This window comes from Cydia strobilella, chromosome Z, assembly GCF_947568885.1.
Source record: "Cydia strobilella chromosome Z, ilCydStro3.1, whole genome shotgun sequence".
NCBI lineage: Eukaryota > Metazoa > Arthropoda > Insecta > Lepidoptera > Tortricidae > Cydia > Cydia strobilella.
In genome coordinates, this window is record NC_086068.1 from 33,956,214 (window position 1) to 33,977,193 (window position 20,980).

Consider the following 20,980-nt stretch of genomic DNA (forward strand, 5'->3'; position numbering starts at 1 on the left):
GGTGTTTCGAAGGTTTGCCGGGTTAACATTGAATACCATGTCATCTATATGTCTACTAATATATATTATTACTTGCCAGATGTATAGTTGCCTTGGTGCTAACACTTTACTTAACCTATAAATTGCTTCAGTAGAAAAACGCCTTGGTTTTCTTTTAATAATTTTTAGGATCAGTTTCTGTGCAATCTCAATGTTTGCTATATTTTTTGCGCTACAGGCACCCCACGCTATGATTCCATACAATAGGGTATTTGACAACATTAAAAATATATAACGAATTGCTGTCATCCTGAAAGATAATAAACTAATAATAGTTATTTGTTATACAAGGGTGCAAAGTTGTATTTTACCCGCGAGTGTGGAATTGAAACACAAGCAAGCGAAAGGATTCTATAGTTGAACCACGAGCGAAGCGAGTGGTTCTAAAATAGAATCCTGAGCGTAGCGAGTGTTTTAACACACGAAAAGTAAAATACATTTGCACCCGTGTGTAACACAAAACTTTTCCCCTCACTATAGCGAGGAAAGTGCAACATCCACAGGCGTTAGATCATCTTCATCAACTGGAATCACTCATTTTTGTACGATATTATAACAAAAAAATGGAAATTCTGTACTTTTACGTGAGGTTTTTAAGTAAAATTTTTGTTGACAATGTTGACATTTCTGACGTATGAAATGTCAATGATGCGTTTTGAAATTGCATCGACTTAACTTGTGCGTTCAGAATTATATTTAACATAATTATTAAAAAACAAACGTTTATTATGGAATTTTAAGGTTTATGACTTAAAATCATTAAATAAAGCTAAATCTTGTGTTTTTATTAGATTCTCAAACCATTTATTTAATGATAATTAATATCGAATGAACCATTATTATGAGCGTTTTACGTTTTGTTATCTGTCAAGCTACTTAAACACGCTCCATTCAAGGTCAAATTACTTTCCCCACTAGTGGATAAAATGCGTTTTTCCTCGCTTGTTTTAAAGGATAAAAGACGGCTTTCCGAGGTAGTGAGGAGAAAAGTATATTTCACTATATTTGAATGTAAATTATGTTTAGTTTTTGGAATATAAACGAAAGAAAATTTAATATTTTTTGAAATTTCATCAGGGACGTGAACGCTCTGTGATTGGTCAACGCTCGGATGACGTCACACGCGGGTAAACATTCTTGATTGCCTTGAGTGTTTTAACTGTTTTATTTGTATTTAGTTAATTTTAGTTATTGTTCCACAGTTTTCTGATATATTCCGATTTATCCGTATATCTAGTAGCACAATATTCATAAGAATCTCAAAATGGAGCCGAAATATGTGAAAGCTGATAGCGGCAACCTACCAGACATAGACGCATTAATGGTTGCACTTTTCTTTAAAGATAATCTGGATTACTATGCTGCGGAACTTAGAAATGTAAAAACAGCTGTGTGAGTATACGTAGAAATTGTTTATTTACGAACATTTCGATTTCGATGATACGAATACGACGACGATATATATATAGAATACGATGACGAGAATAGTAACTCCATACTGCACTTTAGTTTGAAAGAAAAAGTATGCTACTAACTACCTACTAATGCTGAAAGAGCTATGTTATGAGGTTATGTAGTAATACATTAAATACCTAGATCTTGTTTCGTTAAATATAACAAAATCCGCTGCTTTAACTACCATATTTATTTACAGTTAAATATTACTTACATCGAAGTGGTCTTCACACATAAAAAATCATTTGTATGCGCTAAAATGCTCTTTGGGTCTCTTCGCGCTAGTTTTAACCACATTTTTCTTTTTTTGGGATTCGTTGGAATGGAAACAAACAATTTATCTGGATTTTTTATACTCGTACTCGAACATTGCGGCACTATACACCATTTATATACCATTTTACAGTGAAATAATCAATTCAATGCACATAAACCATAAGATTTACTAAGGTCATTGACTGAGTTTACTCGCGTGTGACGTCACACGTGTCACGTTATAGCCCCTTTGCAAAAACAGCGTTTAAGGCGCGTTCAAAATAAATAAACTTTAACATTGTTTTTTTATATTTAATACAGGAAATTTCACGGAAATATCAATGTAGTGTAATTATTAAGTCATAAGCAATCAATTAAAACCATTTTCAAAAATAAGTCAAATAGCCTATAGTATAGTCTGTGTTAAGGCAAAATACACAGTTTCAAGTGTTCTCTGGTCAATTATATTTCGAAGTTCTAGAAATATATACGCGGTTTGTCTAATTTTATTAGCAATATGTTTGCAATGTAGATCCCATTTTAAGTTCTCATCGATTTCAACACCTAGGTATTTTGTTGAGTGTACCTGTTCTATTGTAGTGCATGTACAGGCAATGTCGGGAGTAGGACGACATTTATGAGTTTTCAAGCTGATGTTTTGCTTAGGTTGTCCTGTCTTAGCCTCCTTTGCCTTGCATTTGTGGACTACGAGAAAGCCTTCGATTCGATCGAGACTTGGGTTGTGCTGCAGTCTCTCCAAAGGTGCCAAATTGACTACCGGTATATCGAAGTGCTGAAGTGTTTGTACGAAAACGCCACCATGTCCGTCCGGCTACAGGGCCAGAGCTCGAAGCCTATTCCATTGCAGCATGGAGTCAGACAAGGAGATGTAATCTCCCCAAAGCTGTTCACCGCTGCATTGGAGGATGCTTTCAAGGTTCTGGACTGGAAAGGACGAGGCATCAATGTAAATGGCGAGTACATCACTCACCTTCGGTTTGCCGATGATATCGTAGTCATGGCTGAGACCATGGAGGACCTCAGTTCGATGCTCGCTGATCTCAGCAGAGTATCTGAACGAGTTGGTCTGAAAATGAACATGGACAAGACGAAGATCATGTCTAACGTCCATGTTGTGCCAACTCCCGTATTAATCAGAGGCTCTGCGCTCGAAGTTGTTGACGATTATGTATACCTAGGACAAACAATCCAGTTAGGTAGGTCCAACTTCGAGAAAGAGGTCACTCGTCGAATCCGACTCGGTTGGGCAGCGTTCGGGAAGCTCCACAGTATATTTTCGTCCAAATTTCCGCAGTGTCTTAAGTCAAAAGTCTTTGACCAGTGTGTGTTGCCAGTGATGACATACGGATCTGAGACGTGGGCGCTAACGATGGGCCTCATAAGAAGGCTCAAGGTCGCGAAAAGGGCAATGGAGAGAGCTATGCTCGGGGTTTCTCTGCGTGATAGAATCAGAAATGACGATATCCGCAGTAGAACTAGGGTCACCGACATATCTCGAAGAATTGCAAACCTTAAGTGGCAGTGGGCGGGGCACATTGCTCGCGGAACTGATGGCCGGTGGGGCCGGAAGGTTCTGGAGTGGCGTCCGCGTACCGGAAGACGAACTGCCGGTAGGCCTCCAACGAGATGGAGCGACGACCTGGTGAAGGTCGCGGGAATTCGGTGGATGCGAGCGGCACAGGATCGGTCGGAGTTGCGAGCCTTGGGGGAGGCCTATGTCCAGCAGTGGACGTCTATCGGCTGACATGATGATGATGATGAGTGACGAAATCGGGGTTTTTTAGATATGAATAAAATCTAAAGTATAAGAGCTATCTAATTGAAAATTTGTATGCTTAATAAGTCCACTAATGACATCATATTCCGAGAATTTTGTTTATCTGGTATAATTCAAACCCAAGTTATGAGGGTTAAAAAAAACGACGAAGCGCTTCGAGAAAAGGTAGGCAGTGCCCTTGCGCTTCGCTTTGCTCGCCTTTGCGGGGGCACTATTTGACATAGTTAATTACATAATAACGGAAGTGCTAAGGTGAACTATGTAATTTTAAAAAAAATATTTAATTACATAGTTCACCTTAGCACTTCCGTTTAATTGTTAGAGGTATCGTAAAGAGTGCGGTACTGACTGGTTGATGGGCAGCGGCGGCAGGAAGACGTCGGCGTTGAGTGCCCGCTGCAGGCGCGCGCGCGCCGCCGACGCCACGCGGGCCACGGCGGGCGCGGCGCCGGGCAGCGTGCACGCGCGCACCAGCAGCTGCCGCAGGCGCACGCACGCGCGCACGCACACGGGGTCCCATGCGGCGTCAACGACCTCTGCACAAGTTGATATTTATTATCTATTTATTTATCATGAACCGAAATGTTAAAGTTCATCAGGCATAGATAGTGTTGGGCAGCGGGAACATTCCCGATACCAGTAAGTTTTCATTTGGGAATATTACTAGTAAGTTACCAATGTTACCAGTAACATTCCCAAAAGTCGGTAACATACGAAACTGATGATGTGATGACTTATAGGAGATAAAATAAGGTTCAAAAGTTATTTTTTTAGTACAAGTTATGTACAATCTAGTGTAAAAATATGTCCCGTAGTTCTTAATTCGCTGACATAATTGTTCATGACATTATTTGTTAATTTCACAGCTGTTATACTCAGATAGCATTTCATAGTAGTAGTAGTAGTAGTAGTAGTAGTAAATCACTTTATTGTACAAAACAAAAATTGATAACATGAAATTCATAGTATTAAGTTTATTAAAAAAATGTTTACATACAGGAAACTATAGGTCTACATTGTAAGAAATTCTAGCTGTCAGCTTATTTACCTACATGTTTTATAAGACTGTTTGTTTCTAAATAATAATAAATAAATAAAAAATTAGCTATGCGATAAATTTTATAAATTTGGTATATGATGTATGATTAAAACCAATAAAAGTCTATACAGATAGTTTGAGTCCCGGGGAAGGACATAGGATACTTTTTATTCGAATTTAAACTATCGTGAGACATATTAACTTAACTAACTTAGCGGTTACACTCACGTGTTTTTAGTCACTCGCGCGACATGTTTCGGAGAGCCTAGGTCTCCATTTTCAAGCACTAACAGTACCTGAGTGAGTAGCGGTCACGACGGTCAGTACGTGACGCCCATCCGTCGTGACCGCTACTCACTCAGGCACTGTTAGTGCTTGAAAATGGAGACCTAGGCTCTCCGAAACATGTCGCGCGAGTGACTAAAAACACGTGAGTGTAACCGCTAAGTTAGATACTTTTTATGGCAGAATTCACCTCTTAAGAGGATGAAAAGGGGGGTTGAAATTTTGTATGGGGAATCAATAACCGCTGAACCGATTTAGATGAAATTGATATGGAGATAATTTGAGTCATGGAGAATAGGATAGGTATTCGCGGGCTTGGTATCCGCAACTCGACGTCATACTATTGCGCCTATGTTCCGTGAGGGACATTATAGGATAGGTTTTACCCCAGAAATCAAAAGGAGAGTGGAAATTTGTATGGGACCCAATAAAACCAATTTAGATGAAATTTGATATGTAGATAGATACACGGTCGTCGTGAACGCTGCTCGCACTGTTAATGCTTGAGAAAGGAGATCTAGGCTCTCCGAAACATGTCGCGCGAGTGACTAAAAACAAGTGAGTCTAAAACGTAAAATTATTTAATGTTAGTCTCACAACAGTTAAAATTCGGCAATATGTTTGTTTTAAGTTTAAAGCTAGTTTTAATCATAAATATTTATTTATACAAGGAATTCCAACACCTATGAAATATTAGTTTAACTTCTGAAATAACAATACAGAGCCAATTATAGGAATTAATGTATTACCACACCTCCCATACAACTTATTATAATTAAGTAAGGACAGACATGTATGGAGTCAGCACTCTAAGCTTACCTATTTAACAAAAGGGCAGCTTTAGAGCAACTGTGGGTTTGTTGGACAAAGGCCACCATGACCGTATCTATAGAATTATGTTTGTGTTGCAATGGTAAGTTGGGGTCACCTGCGAGCTTGGGCAGCACGACCCCGCAGACGACGGCGGGCACGAGCATCAGGTCGGGGTCGGCGCGCACGCTCTCCTCGCTCACGGTCACCGCGCCGCCGCCGCCGCCGCCGCCGCCGCCTCCGCCGCTCTCCTCGTCGCTTGACTGTTCCGACTCGCTCGACAGCTTCTCGACCCGAACTCCGTACATCATTAACCATCTAACGCACAAATACAATCCATAGAAACAAGAATGCCATAAAAATAAATGTGTAAATGTGATAAATAAGCGTGAAGCAGAAAAACCTAAAACATTGCAATAATTTCAGATAAAATCGTTTAACTTGGAATTCTCTTTTAAAGCAAATCATGTTAAAAAATTCTAGACAATATTTTCACCTATGCCTGAGGAAACTTATTCCACTTACTTATACCAATCCATCCTTTCATAGTCTTCATTGTCTTCATCTGCGAGTGGATTCCAAAGAATAAGCTAAAAAGAAATAAAATTGAAATATGTAGAATATATCTGTTTCACAACACTTTATTAAGGCCGATAGGCTACGTGGCAAGTGCGCAAGTAACGCAATGGTAATTACGAACAAATAAAACAGATTTCGTTTAAGACATATATGACTAAAAATGTTCAGAAATACCTCCGCTATCACCCGCTTAAAGCTTTGTATCTAGCTACCAAAACACCCTGTAAATTACATGTGCGAGGCGGAAAGCATTAAGTACGTACTATCATGCGACGCATACAATTCCCCGTTCCACTTTGCCATCCTTCCGGTGATGGACACATCTACCTTATTAGGCAATAGCTTAGTAATTTTTCAACATGTCCTGACTCGACTGCGAAAACTGACTCGTGCGGGGCATACCTGATGCCTGACGTAGGGAGCGATCAGCTTGGGCAGGCAGTCGGCCACGTAGGCGTCGGCGTAGGTCGTGGGGTCGCGGCGCCGCCATCGTGCCAGCCGCGCGCACACGCCGCGCGCGCTGCGCCACGCCGGCAGCGCATCCGCGAACACCGCCGCCGCCGCCGCGCGGATACTCTCTAACAACGCATAAACAATCAATATAACCATAGGGTTCAATACAAATTACGAATAATGTAAACAAACCAATTTACCTTCATTATTGCCTAATCTCGCACTTTGTTTAAGTATATGCGTTACCAACTGATATGTTTGAAGTCGGTGCCAAGCCAAATTTTGAATCATATATTATTCATGATCATAGTGATTTTGGTGCAATTCGATAAGGCTGCGGCTATATAAGTATGTACGTTGGATTTTCTAAGGCAGCGTACTAAGTAGGCGAACAACACGCGAACGCTAAGCGGCGCGGCACGGCGCCTTAAATTAATCCTTTGATACCTATAGAAGTGTCCTACGTGGGCGATCTCTTTGCGAACGCGAACGCCTTGGGCCGGACGCGCCGCTCCGCGTCGCTTCGCGTTTGCGAGTGTTCGCCTATGTAAGACGCAGCGTTACACGACCACAATAAACGAACTTTCTGTAGGTATTTAAGAACACACCTCAGAACAGAACACACGGTTGAACCTTCTTGGCGCAGTTCGTACCATGCTTGTCGGCACATTAGTGTAAATCTAATGCGTTTATTTGTCGTCGTATTTTTTAAAGAGCATTTCTTACTAATTCTTGAACAGTCCATAGCACGCAAGTGTGGGATTGGGACTGAGTTTTTTTCTGTCGCTTATCCAAAGGACATTTCAAAATATGAAACAATTCAAGGAACCTTCATGTCAAATTTAAGCTAAAGCGGTTCAGTTGTTTAGCCATGAAAAGGGAACAAAGAGGCAGACAGAACTACTTTCACTTTTATAATATTTGTACAGTTGTAATGGGATTTATATACATAAAGCTGATTATTTTTGACTGGTATTGTTACTACTTGGCTTGGCACCGACTTCAAACATATCAGTTGGTAACGCATATACTTAAACACGGAACCCTAAAATGGATAATATTTTATTCATCCTTTTTGAAGTCGGTTTATCTTTTTTTTATAAAAGTTTTTATTTTTCCATTTTTAGTTTTAAGACATTGTTAAGAGCGTGACGCATGAATTAAAAACATAATCATGTTTAACAATAAATTCGTAAACTTTATTAAATTTAATCAGAATTTTCCTCGAGTCCGTCTGGGAAATCACCCCGATCACTCAACCTCACAGCACATCAACCCCTGATCACTGAACCCCTCGACCCTAAACCACCAACCCTTCAACAGCCATTCCCCGACCCCTAACCCCAGACCCCTTAACTCCTAACCCTAACCCCCAATCCCTTAACTCCCAACCCCTATGTCCCCGACCCACCAACTCACCTCCCCTCAACCCCCAACCTCAAACCCCCCAAACACTAATACCCGCTACCTTCACCTCTCACACCTACCCCTCATCTCTCAGTCTCTTTGGTTGTTTCCAACACTACCTACATCAAAAATCATAATGCACATACGAGGGAAGTTCCACATTTCGCCCGTGGTCTTCAACATCAGTAGCCTTACCACGAGTTTGACATTGATATATTCGCTATCGTGTGCGTAACTTACTGTTTATGCATCTCGCTCGTACTGGCATATTAGTGTACAAAGTTACGAAGACGCTAGCGAATATTTAGTGTCAAACTGGTTAGGCTACAGTTGCACTACATCAAATTGGTGGTTTTTGGGAGGAAATGCTTGAGTTACTTTAGAAAACCCCGAAATCACCATACACGTGCCTTTAAAAATTGAGGAGTTCCCTCAATTCCTCACGGATTCCATCATCAGAACAGCACCAGATTAATGCTGACTTACCCCTCCCCCTCGAGGGCGGATGTGCTGCATAGTCCCGGTCCACACACAACACAATTTTAAATAGTTAAAGCACTGAAAATGGCGAAAGTAACACTCCAAGCAATAGAACAATTAATCCAGAAGGCATTGGCACCATTACAACAGAAAATTGTCGAAATCCAGATAAAAATGGATGGAATTTAGGCAAAAGTTGAATTGGCTAACGACAAAATTCAAATTCAAAGCAAACAAGACCAAGAAAGCGAAGCACTTCGGCAACCGAAGCCCACCGATCTGACGTCATCCTCTGCATCGAAGAGCAAACCGAAGGCGCAAGCAGGTCCCGCACCACCACGAGCGACAGAGACAACATCAGCGCGCGCTGCACGTGCGAGCGCAAGGAACGCAGAAAAACCGGTCTCACCTTCTGTCACCGTTGCACCACAGCGTAAGTCCTCTTCGCAGGAGACCGCAGTCCCTCTCCCGCAACCGAACACACCCGACATCCAGCCGAACATCATTATCAATGGTGAGTCAAACGTCACCAATGGCGAGCCGAAAGTTTCCGAGAGCACGCCGAGTACTTCCGAGCGCAATCAGACGAATAACAGCTACGCTCAAGCGTGTGGAGCCATAAACCGCGCGGATCTAAACGCGAATATCAGCCACAATGACGGAGAGTGGAACACGATGGTAAGAAGACGCAGAAAACCAGCACACCAAAATGTCATGGTAGGGACGGGCAGCGAGGATCATCATATTAAGGCGGTGGAAAACTATAAATACCTGCAAGCTTGGTCATTCAGCGGGGCCGCACCGCTGCGCGCAAGCAACAATGCGAATGAAATACCCGCCACCGCCGCAATAAATACGATCGCTCAACCAATATCGCATGATATAATTATATGCCATCAGAACATCCGCGCTTTAGACAATAAAACGCAACGACTTGAACTTCTGCTTCAAAATGACTTGGCGTGTGATGTCCTAGGAATTACAGAACATTGGTTGACCGAGAGTAAATTGAAGTGCATCAATATTGACGGTTTCAAGTTAATATCTAGTTTTTGCCGAGCGGATAACGAGCACGGAGGCTCATGCATATATGTACGCGAAAATATATTAGCTGTTGAAAATCATGACTTAACCGCTGTATCCGAGAAACGCTATTGTGAAATTTCCGCAATAGATCTCTTAGATTTAAATTTAACTGTGGTATGTTTATACAGATCTAATTGTAGAGTCAGTAACAATCAATTCCTGTGGTATTTGGAACGCTTGCTTGACAAAATATCCGATCTCGACCGGGATTGCATTATAGTACGAGACACTAATATTGATGACAAGCATAATTCTGGACTGGCACTGAAAAGGTTAACGGACCTTCTTACCTTCCACGACTTTAAAAACGAAGTGAATTTCCCTACGAGAATCACAAGCGCGACCGCCACAAATCTAGACCACGTATACTGGAACGGAACGCGCGGCGCGCTGCGCACGGCACCCGTGACCACGCTACTCAGCGACCACCTCGCCGTGCGCGCCGCGCTGCGCCGCCCACCGCCACCGCCACCGCCGCCGCCACCGCCGCCGCCGACGCGGCCGCGCCACGGTCGCATATATAGGTACTCGCCGCGCAACTACTCTAACTTTACCTCCGTCACACAAAGCGTGGACTGGAGAGCGATCTCACAACGGAACGAAACGTCGACCCAAAACTTGATCATGTCCATAATAAACATAATTAAAAATAAATTCGAGCTATGTTTTCCCATTGTTTTGATTAAATAATCGTAAAAAAGATTCCTGGGTGACGGATGACATTTATCAACATAAAAAATTACTATTTGACATTACCGAAATTGGAAAACTAGTGCCCGACAACAGCACGATCTCAAATCTAATATACGACATGAATAATAAATACTCGAAACTGTTAAACATTCAAAAATCTTCTTATTACACTAATAAAATACAAGCTAGCGGGAATACTATAAAGTCTATGTGGAACGTAATCAATCGAGAAAAGGGTAAAGCGGTCCGCGAACCGCTCGAGTTCACGGACGTTATCAGGGACTCCGCAGGTAATCCGTTTCCTTGCAAGAAAGATGCGGCCGATACGATGAATAGAGTATTTGACAACATTAAAAATATATAACGAATTGCTGTCATCCTGAAAGAGAATAAACTAATAAAGTATATTTCACTATATTTGAATGTAAACAATGTTTATTTTTTGGAAAATAAACGAATGAAAATTTATTATTTTTCGAAACTTCATCAGGGACGTGAACGCTCTGTGATTGGTTAACGCTCGGATGACGTCACACGCGGGTAAACATTCTTGATTGTCTTGAGTGTTTTAACTGTTTTATTTGTATTTAGTTAATTTTAGTTATTGTTCCACAGTTTTCTGATATATTCCGATTTATCCGTATCCATATCTAGTGGCACAATATTCATAAGGAGTAATTGCTGAACATCCTACATTAAGAAAAATCATCATCACTATCATCAAAACAATCATCATCATCAGATCCACTTAACCAAATTGGTCGTTTTCGAGAGAAAATGCTCAAGTTGCTTAAGAAAACACCCAAATCACCATACATGTGCCTTTAAAAATTGAGGAGTTCCCTCAATTCCTCGTGGATCCCATCATCAGAACAGCACCAGATTAATGAGGGACTACCTTGGAGGTAGTTCCATTTAAACAAAAAAAGAATTGTTCAAGTCGGATCACGGGTCTCGGAGTAATCGCTGAATATCCTACATTAAAAAAATCATCATCACTATCATCAAAACAATCATCATCATCAGGTCCACTTCATAAAATTGGTCGTTTTCGAGAGAAAATGCTCAAGTTGCTTATGAAAACACCCAAATCACCATACATGTGCCTTTAAAAATTGAGGAATTCCCTCAATTCCTCAGGGATCCCATCATCAGATCGGAACCAGATTAATACGGGACCAACTTGGTAGTAGCTCCTTTCGAACAAAAAAATAATTACTCAAATCGGACCACGGGTCTCGGAGTAATCGGTGAACATACATAAAAAAAATTGCCACAACCGAATACAGTACCCCCTACTTCTATGAAATTGAAGTCGGTTAAAAAGCAAAAGGCATACTGTATGTGTACAAATGATCATCTATTTGTGTCTTTTCCTACAACCAGTGAGCGGCAAGGAGGTTTGAGTGGACGACCTTCCGTATTTCGGGTGGTACCTTTCTCCTGGCGGTAGTAGTGTTCCTCGCTGGGCGGCAGGTCGTCGTCGCTGGAGTCGCCGTCGCGGTGCGCGCGCGGCGGGGGCGCGCCGGCCGCCGCCGCCGCCGCCTCGCGCTTCAGCCGCCGCGCGCGCCGCCGGCCCTCGCGCTCCGCCGTGCGACGGATCTTCTCCTCTGAGTCCGCCGGCTTCAGCGCACCCGCGCGACCTACACATAATACATTCATACCCGTGTTTTTTCTGTGTCTTTGTTTTGTACTTACACGTTATAACAATAATGCAATAGTTGTAAGTACTGTAACTTTATTGAATACACATAACATTTATTGAATATTAACAGATATAAATAAACTGAATTTTTTATATCTGAACGTGTTACGTTCTTAGTTTCGGGAAGACAGACATGTAAAAGATTTAGTGTTCCTGTGTTTAAAAACGTCACGACATGTTCGAGACGTCAGTACAAAAAAATAACATATAAAAATGATATGAGTCATTAAAACAGACGCTGACTGTGCCCTACTGCAGGATGATCTAACTAGTTTTGAAACATTTTGTATTGAAAATAATCTGTTTTTAAATAGTGACAAATGTTCAGTTATTACTTTCACTCGGAAAAGGGATCCCATTGTATTCAGTTACCGGCAGGGCTGTGCGCTGTGCGGCAGTACTCTAACACGACAGCATAGTATACGTGACCTAGTAGTAGGGGTGTTAATGGATGCAAAACTAACGTTTAACCCTCATATAGATCATCTTTTAAACAAAGCATACAAACTACTGGGTTTCGTTCTTCATGTAGCAAAACCTTTTCGAAGACCTCTCACTTATAAACTTCTTTATAATAGTTACGTTCGCAGTAGATTGGAATTTGCTTCTGTAGTGTGGAATCCTCTCTTTAATGTCCATAAGACCCGAATTGAAAGACTCCAGAAAAAATTCGTTAAAGCACTGGAATTTAGAGTGGGTCGTAACTATGTAAATTACGCTTCCTCGGCTACACATCATAATATCCAGCCACTTTCACTTAGACGGTCCTGTACAGATTTAGCATTTTTATTCAAAATTATTAATAATGTTGTAGATGCCCCCGACTTATTACATAAAATTTGCTTTCGTGTCCCCCGTAGGAATGAACGTAGTTGTCGCAGTAAGGCATTATTTAGCATTCCTAACAGCAGAACAAAACACGCACGGCATTCGTATATTGGGCGCGCGTGTAGGCAGTACAATGAAAAGTGTATGGACGCTGATTTGTTTAGCAGTTCATTAGGCTTGTTTAAAAGAACTGTATATTCTTTATTAAAATAAGGGTGAAATGTTGCAAGCAACCCGATAGTAAGTACTTGTAATCTTAGTAATTTAAGTCTAAGTTAGTGAAAAGTATAAGTATAAGTCTTTTCTCTTTTTTATACATTTATATGCTATTGTATTAGTAGGTATGCTATTATTTTGATTATGTACAACTACTAGGTACTACAAGTTTGCACTATTTATCATTACTTTTTAATTGTATCTCGATATGTGAATTAGGAAACTATAGGTCTATAAAAAATCAATTTGTAGCTATTAGCTAAGTTGCTTATGTTTATTTTAAGACTGTTTGTTTCTCAATAAATAGTAAAAAAAAAAAAACTTTTTGGTACAAGCTTTTATCGACAACTAACAATCGTCGAGACAATTCTAAAAACCCCAAACACAATTAAGTTGCGTTGTTTTATCACAGAGTTCCCGTCTCCGTCATCAGATCAGCTCGATGGTACTATAATATTGCATTGTCACCCGACTTACATATGTATGCAAATTTTCAGCTTCATCGGAAATCGGGAAGTGGGAAAAATTTAACTTACAAGATTTGGTCCGTACAAACATAGTTACATACATACTTACATAGGTACATTGCAAGTTAATAAAAAGCTTATAAAAATAAGTGTCGTCGTCCTCCACTCGTGTTGCTCCTCCAGCAGCAGCGGCTGCACACATACATCGTACACGATACAAGCAAGGGAGTGGGAGGGTACTGGGTAGGGTAGTTACCGGGCGCGAGGGTGTCGAGCGCCTGGTCCTGCACGTCGGCGCGGCGCCGCTCCGTGAGGAACTCGCAGCGCCGGCGGTGCAGCGCCAGCGCGCGCGCCTCGAGCGCGTCCAGCAGCGGCAGCTGCAAACATACGTGCATTCCTCATTAGGGCCGGTTGCACCACTACGCAAAACGTGAACACGCTGTTCAATTGTAAAATTAGCTTAATGTATTAGTCCAAAATCTCAGAGCCCCCCGACATTACTTATTTTCTCATCGGAAGATCAGCGCTGGAAGTCGCCAGCAGCATGCTGAGATGGGGCCATTTCGTGACACTTTATTTTCACTATGTTCTTTTAATGTCATGTCTATTGTCTGTGTGTATGCGAATAAAAACTATTCAATTCTATTCTAAAAATAAAATGTGTGGGATAAAGTAGTGTTACTATGTACAGTCAGCAATACTATTCGCTTAGCACCTTTGCATACAAACTTCTGTGCTGGGGGTGGGGGTCCCATTTCCTTGCAGCTGACCTGTACTTTGAGTGTGTGCATACCTACTAGCTTGGCCCGGCGGTCATTTATCCGCTACCAGGTGCGGCGGCGGCGGTTGAAGCGGCATATGAAGAGTGCTTATATAGAGCCAACGACATGGGAGAGTCTAGCCAGTGACCGTCCACGTTGGAGGCATATTGTGCAGACGCAGGTGCGTCAGTTTGAAGCTAGACGGCGCACAGAACTCGACGCTAAGCGCGACGAGCTAAAGGCCAGACCACCTGTGGCCTGTGGCCATACTTTACAATTATGTCGGAGGGGTGCTGACCTGCAGCGAGGGTGGTCGCGCATTTGCTGCAATAATTGGCTATGTTAGTCACCTGAGAGCGCACCAGCGACGCTCTCAGCGGTAAAACGCAGTCGCTGTGGCCGAAATCGGCTAGGAGATGATGATGATGATGATGACCAGGTGCTAAAGGCACGTAAACATAATACTCACATTTCTTAAATTCTCAGTGCTGATTTATATGTTTGTTTTAGAAGATATTGTTAAAAATTAATAATCAATTTTGCCAGATACATAATCTTGATCTTGTTCTATATTATAGTAGGTATCTTGAGTAGGTATTAGTGACCTTTTCATCGAGGCACTCGATGAGGTCGGTGAGGAAACCCCGGGCGGCCTGCGCGCGGCGGTAGGCCGCGTCCAGTGCGCCGGTGCGCGCGCCGCACGCCGAACGCGTCGCCGCCGCCGCTCCCAGCCGCGCCGACCACGTTTCCTTCTTTGCCAGGGTCGAACACCGATCCGTCTCTAATTCTTGCAATCTATACAAAAAAACACATACAAAATACATGTTAAACCTTAAATCGATAACGTCTATTATACTGGACAATTGACAGTATTATGCAGCGTTAAAACATGTAAAGCCTGACCAGGAATATATGATCATGCGCCATGTTGCGGAATTTCATTGGAACTAATTTCTTACACTGGCAATGATTTTAATGATAGGTTGTCACTGTTGTCAGTGTCATTGTGGCGGGTTACTTGAATCATACTCAAGTGTTAAATATTAAATAATAAATGACAAAAAATGTCCTAAACTATACATAGTCAGAAGCGGAACATTGTAAATAATGTAAATAGTAAACTTGAAGTGTATACATGTACATCGTATGTACCTATATATGCATAGACTAATGCGCTTGCGCCGAAACCTTGTCAAACCACTCTTATTCAGTATTAAATCAGTAACAGCAATATACGGTCGTTTCACTTCAATACATCTGTGTCGTACGAGGATCTTTTGTATACCTACCGCGCGTGTAAAAAAATATATAGTTATGTCGTTTTTGGGCAATTTGACCGATTTTGACCATAAAACCTGCGAGTGGCAGTTATTTAAAGGACGATTGACACAATTTATTAAAATAAATAAGGTGAGCGATGACCATAGAAGTGGAATTCTGATAGCTCATCTTACAGATGAGTCATACCGTTTGTTAAAAAATCTCGCTTATCCTTCGGAAGTAGATTCACTTACTTATGATCAGCTGATTTAATACCTGGACGACCATTTTAAACAGAAGAAGTGCACATATGCAGATAAGGCACGTTTTTATGGAGCGACAAGGAACGTAGGCGAAACTTTAGGAGACTGGGCGGCGCGATTGAGAGGTCTAGCTAGCTACTGTGAGTTCGGAACCGCCTTAGAAACGATTCTAGCAGATCGTTTTGTCCTAGGCCTAGGTTCAGGCTCTGAACGTGACAAATTGCTCGAGCATGATGCGTCGTCGATTAAAATTGGACAGGCCTTAGAAATAGCGGAGAAAGCAGAATCTGCTAGGGAAGCAAAGGCTGTGATGGCCGGTACCAGCACCATCAAGGAGGAGCCCCTGTATCGAGCGAGCAGCGAGGGGCGGTACGCGGCAGGCGGCAGCGGCGGAGCGCGGCGCGGCGGCGCGGCGGCGGCGCGCGGGCTCTGGCGGCGGGCCGCGACAACCAGCGAGCGGCTTCCCGGTGCTCCGTATGCGGCATGAAGAGTCACGAGGGTGACCGGTGTCGTTACAAGACCTATCGTTGTCAAAAGTGTGGAGTCGTGGGACACTTGAAGAAAGGGTGCAAAAATACACGCCTCAATAATATGGAATGTGATAGCTCGGTCGAGCAACACTGTTGCGAGGAATGCCAGATGTATAATTTAAGGTACGTAAACACCAAACCAATTGAACTAAATGTAATTTTAGGGGGTGTTCCTGTAGTTATGGAATAAGATTGCGGATCGGGTGCGACTGTGATGTCACACAAAATGTACAAAAAATTATTTTCTAAATATAATTTGGAAAAGTGTAATATTAAAATGTGTCTATACAATGGCCATAATATCTCACCGCTGGGTGGATTCACTATAGACGCTAATTATAACGATCGAGTTGAACGCATTAATATATTTGTATTAAAAAACGACGAGCCAGGCCTTCTGGGGCGAGACTTTATGGCTGCGTTTGGTTTAGAATTACGTACAAAGATAAATAAAATAAGTAATTGTAACGACGATGACGTAAACAAGTTACTGGAACAATACCCTGAATTGTGGCGTGATGAGCTCGGGTCATTTAATAAATTTAAAGTAACATTAAAATTAGAAGATAATGCATTTCCAAAATTTTTTAAGCCCCGTTCAGTACCCTTTGCCTTAAAAGACGAGGTAGAAGAGGAATTAAACGGTTTGGAAAAATTAGGTATTTTAGTACCAGTTAATCATTCGCTGTACGCGACCCCTATAGTTCCTGTTTTACAAGAAAATGGCAAAGTCAGGATAGCCGGCGATTATTCAGTCACATTAAACAAAGATTTAATAATCGACAGATATCCTTTACCTCGAATCGAAGAGGTTTTTGCCAAGATAGGAGGGGGGGAATGTTATAGTAAAATTGATTTAAAAAATGCGTATAATCAATTTTTGTTATGCGATTCGTCACAAGAACTTACAACTATAAATACGTCCAAGGGTCTTTTTAAATACACTCGATTAGTCTATGGCTTAGCACCCGCACCAGCTATTTTTCAGAAATCGATGGAAACACTTCTTTCCGGAATCGAAGGTGTAAGTTGTTGGCTTGACGATATATGCATAACCGGTCCTAATAAAACAATGCATCTCAATAGGTTACGCGAAGTTCTAACTAGGTTAAATGACGCGGGTTAGGTTACAACAGAAAAAATGAGAATTTTTCAAACAGAGTGTTACGTATTTAGGGTACGTGATAAATAAGGAGGGACTGCATACGTGCCCTGATAAGGTTAGGGCTATTATTAACGCGCCAGAACCAAAAAACATAACCGAACTTCAAAGTTTTATAGGTGTACTGAACTACTACAGGAATTTCATTCCTAACGCTTCTAGCATTATAAGTCCCCTACACGAGTTGACGCGAGCGGGCGTGGCGTGGTAGTGGGGCGAGCCACAGCGCAGCGCCATGCAGCGGGTCAAGCAGGAGTTGGCCTCCGAGCGGACGCTAGCGCACTTTGAGCCCTCGGCACAGCTGACGCTGGCATGTGACGCTGGACCCGCGGGTCTTGGAGCTGTACTTTCCTTGAAGGACCAAACGGGCTTCGAGCGACCTTTGGCTTTTGCGTCAAGGTCGCTGACCGCAAGTGAACGTAACTACAGTCAGATACAAAAGGAAGCTACGAGCTTGATATTTGGTGTGAAAAAGTTTCATCAATATCTTTACGGCCGTAGCGAACCGTTTATCCTTAAGACGGATCACCGACCATTGGTTTCCATTTTTAATAACAATACAGGTATATCTGTGACCACGGCGCTTCGTCTTCAAAGGTATGCAATCATATTATCGGCATATAATTATATTGTGCAGTATACGACTGGTAAAAGTAATGTAGTAGCAGATTATTTCTCTCGAGCTCCGTTAGCGGAGACGGTAACCGCTACGGATAAGGAATTCGATAAATTGAGTTCATTCAAGTTCTTAGATTCGGTTTTATCAGCGGTCACGGCAAGTGATATCAAGCAGGCGACAGAAACAGACACTGTTTTAAAAACGGTGATAAATTATGTTTATAAAGGTTGGCCACGTAAGGTAAGTTGTGAAACAATAAAACCTTATTTTCAATGTAAATCAGACTTGCAGATTGAAAATGGGACCTTATTGCGCGGGCATAGGGTCGTAATTCCTAGTACGCTAAGACAAAAGATGTTACTCCAATTGCATAGTTCACATTAAGGCATAATAAAAATGAAATCCAATGCACGTGCTCGTATGTGGTGACCAGGAATCGATGCCGATATCGAGCGTTGGGCCGCTGCCTGCGTCACATGCACCGCGCTGAGGTCAGCGCCGCCGAGAGAGGCACCGGCGCCCTGGCCTAGGCCGCCCGGCCCTTACCATCGTATTCACATAGACTACATGTCAATAGGGCAAAGGGTATACCTCGTAGTCGTGGACGCATACAGTAAATGGCTGGAATGTATCTATATGAATAATGGTACGACAACGCGAGATTTAGTTTCCAAACTCAAGCGTTTATTTGCTACTTTTGGGTTACCACATGCAATAGTTTCTGATAATGATGCTAACATAAATTGTAAAGAATTTATAATATTTTGTTCCAGTAACAACATTTAGTATATTACGTCACCTGTTTATCACCCGATTAGTAATGGAATGGCCGAATGTTCAGTGAAAATTTGCAAAAAAAATGCTAAAATGTATTTTAAGAGAAAATTTGAAATTAGAATTAGTACACGAAAAGTTATTTATTTGAGTATAGAAACACTGTTCACTGCACCACGGGCGAAACACCGGCCAAGCTTATGTTCGGGAGGAATTTAAGAACGAGACTTGATTTAATTTTGCCACCCGTAAAACAAACTTGTTCTGAGCCTCCGCCTCTTCGAAGAAGTTTCGAGATTGGTGACGTTGTTTTAGTCCGGTGGTATAGCGCAAGAAAGGAAACTTGGGAACATGGTATTATTAAAAGTAAAGTAGGTAATAAAATGTTTAAAGTGTACATGTTCGATTTTGAGTCTTATTTATTCTATTGTTAGATCATGTGGGGATATTATTTGTCCAATATAAGTATACTCCTCCACATATTCTATAAAACTATTGCAGTGATTAATTGGAATTTTGGTGTAGTTAGTCATTACTTTTATTTTTTCTATATTCATTGATAATCCGACTTTTTCGCTTTCACAGACAAGTTGTTCTATCATTTCTTGTAGTTGTCCAGCGTCTTCAGAAAGTAGGATAAGATCATCTGCAAAGCGTAGATGGTTTAGTAGTACTCCATTAACTCTGATACCATATTTACTCCATTTGAGGTGTCTGAGTACATGCTCGAGGACAGCAGAAAAAAGTTTTGGCGACAAGGGATCACCCTGTCTTACTCCACGTTTAACAGGGAAATATTCTCCTGTGCGATCTGTTCTAATCTTGGCCTGCATGTTCTCGTAGATATTGCTGATTAGGCGGACGTACTTGTTATGTATTCCTTGTGCTGTTAGCGCTTCCCAGATCTTCTCATGTTTCAGAGAGTCGAACGCCTTGTTTTAGTCTATGAATGCCAGATAGTATGTTATTCTGTATTCGTTACATTTTTGAATGACTTGTTTGATGGTGTGTATATGGTCAATAGTTGAAAAGTCTTTACGGAATCCCGCTTGCTCCTTAGGTTGGTTCTCATCTAAGGTTTTAGTCAAGCGGTCTAGTAGAACCTTCGAGAACACTTTATATATGTTTGACATAAGCGAGATGGGTCTATAATTTGAAATATCATATCAATGCTAAAAGGAAAGTATTTGATACTTGCATTCTACCGAGTATGACTTATGGCTGCCAGACATGGAATCTCACTGAACAAAATACCAAAGCTCTACAGACATGCCAACACAGCATAGAAAGGAGTATTTTAAATATTAAACTACGAGATAGGATAACACTTACAGCAATAAGACAGCGCACAAAAATTACTGATATAAAACACTGCATCAAAAAGTTGAAATGGAACTGGGCAGGCCATATTATAAGAACAAACAAAGACAAATGGGCCAAAGATGTGATGGATTGGTGTCCTAAGTACAATAAGAGGAAACAAGGAGGTCAATACTGTAGATGGGAGGACGACATAAAGAAAACAGCAGGAACAACATGGATGAGAATAGCAAGAGACCGATTAGCTTGGAGAAATCTTGGGGAGGCCTATGCTTCAAAGCAAGACAATCTGCAGAAACGACATAACCGGTGCCAAAAGAAAAAATAGAATAAAAAGAAGAAATAATTTAAAATAAATAAATAAATATGTAAGTAAACATAAGTTTAGGTACTAGAAATATGTATGTAAGTTAGATTGTTAATAAAGGCTTATATTATTATTATTTGTATCTCCTGGGATATCACGGGCCTATAAATCCCGGTCTTTTGATAGGCTTGCGTGGGGATATAAATCCAACACGTAGAGGCCCCTTGGAGAGCTTTAATGTCATGTAGAACGCCTGCTGGCTCGCAGCAGGCATTGGGACTATTGCAGAAAAAGTGAACAGTATACCGGTCTATGGATTGAAGTTTGGGTGGACAATGAGACTGGGCTATTGTAAAGAACTCCGGACACCTGCCATAACAATGTTAAAA

General features: G+C 41.6%; 1 protein-coding gene and 1 long non-coding RNA gene across 2 annotated transcripts in view; one reads left to right on the plus strand and one right to left on the minus strand.

Moving 5' to 3' along the window:
* LOC134754208 (PAX3- and PAX7-binding protein 1) overlaps positions 1–20,980 on the minus strand; it is a 55,038-nt gene that overhangs the window by 20,626 nt on the left and 13,432 nt on the right. The window contains exons 7-13 of the mRNA XM_063690369.1: positions 14,962–15,151; positions 13,852–13,972; positions 11,816–12,022; positions 6,663–6,838; positions 6,207–6,271; positions 5,800–5,999; positions 3,897–4,083 (exon numbers count right to left, since the gene is read on the minus strand). Of these exons, the coding sequence (XP_063546439.1) occupies positions 3,897–4,083; positions 5,800–5,999; positions 6,207–6,271; positions 6,663–6,838; positions 11,816–12,022; positions 13,852–13,972; positions 14,962–15,151 (1,146 nt within the window). The remainder of the gene's footprint in view (positions 1–3,896; positions 4,084–5,799; positions 6,000–6,206; positions 6,272–6,662; positions 6,839–11,815; positions 12,023–13,851; positions 13,973–14,961; positions 15,152–20,980) is intronic.
* On the plus strand, positions 15,674–19,243 carry LOC134754501 (uncharacterized). The gene is made up of 2 exons (XR_010128905.1): positions 15,674–16,415; positions 17,141–19,243. It is a non-coding gene; the product is annotated as an uncharacterized LOC134754501 (long non-coding RNA).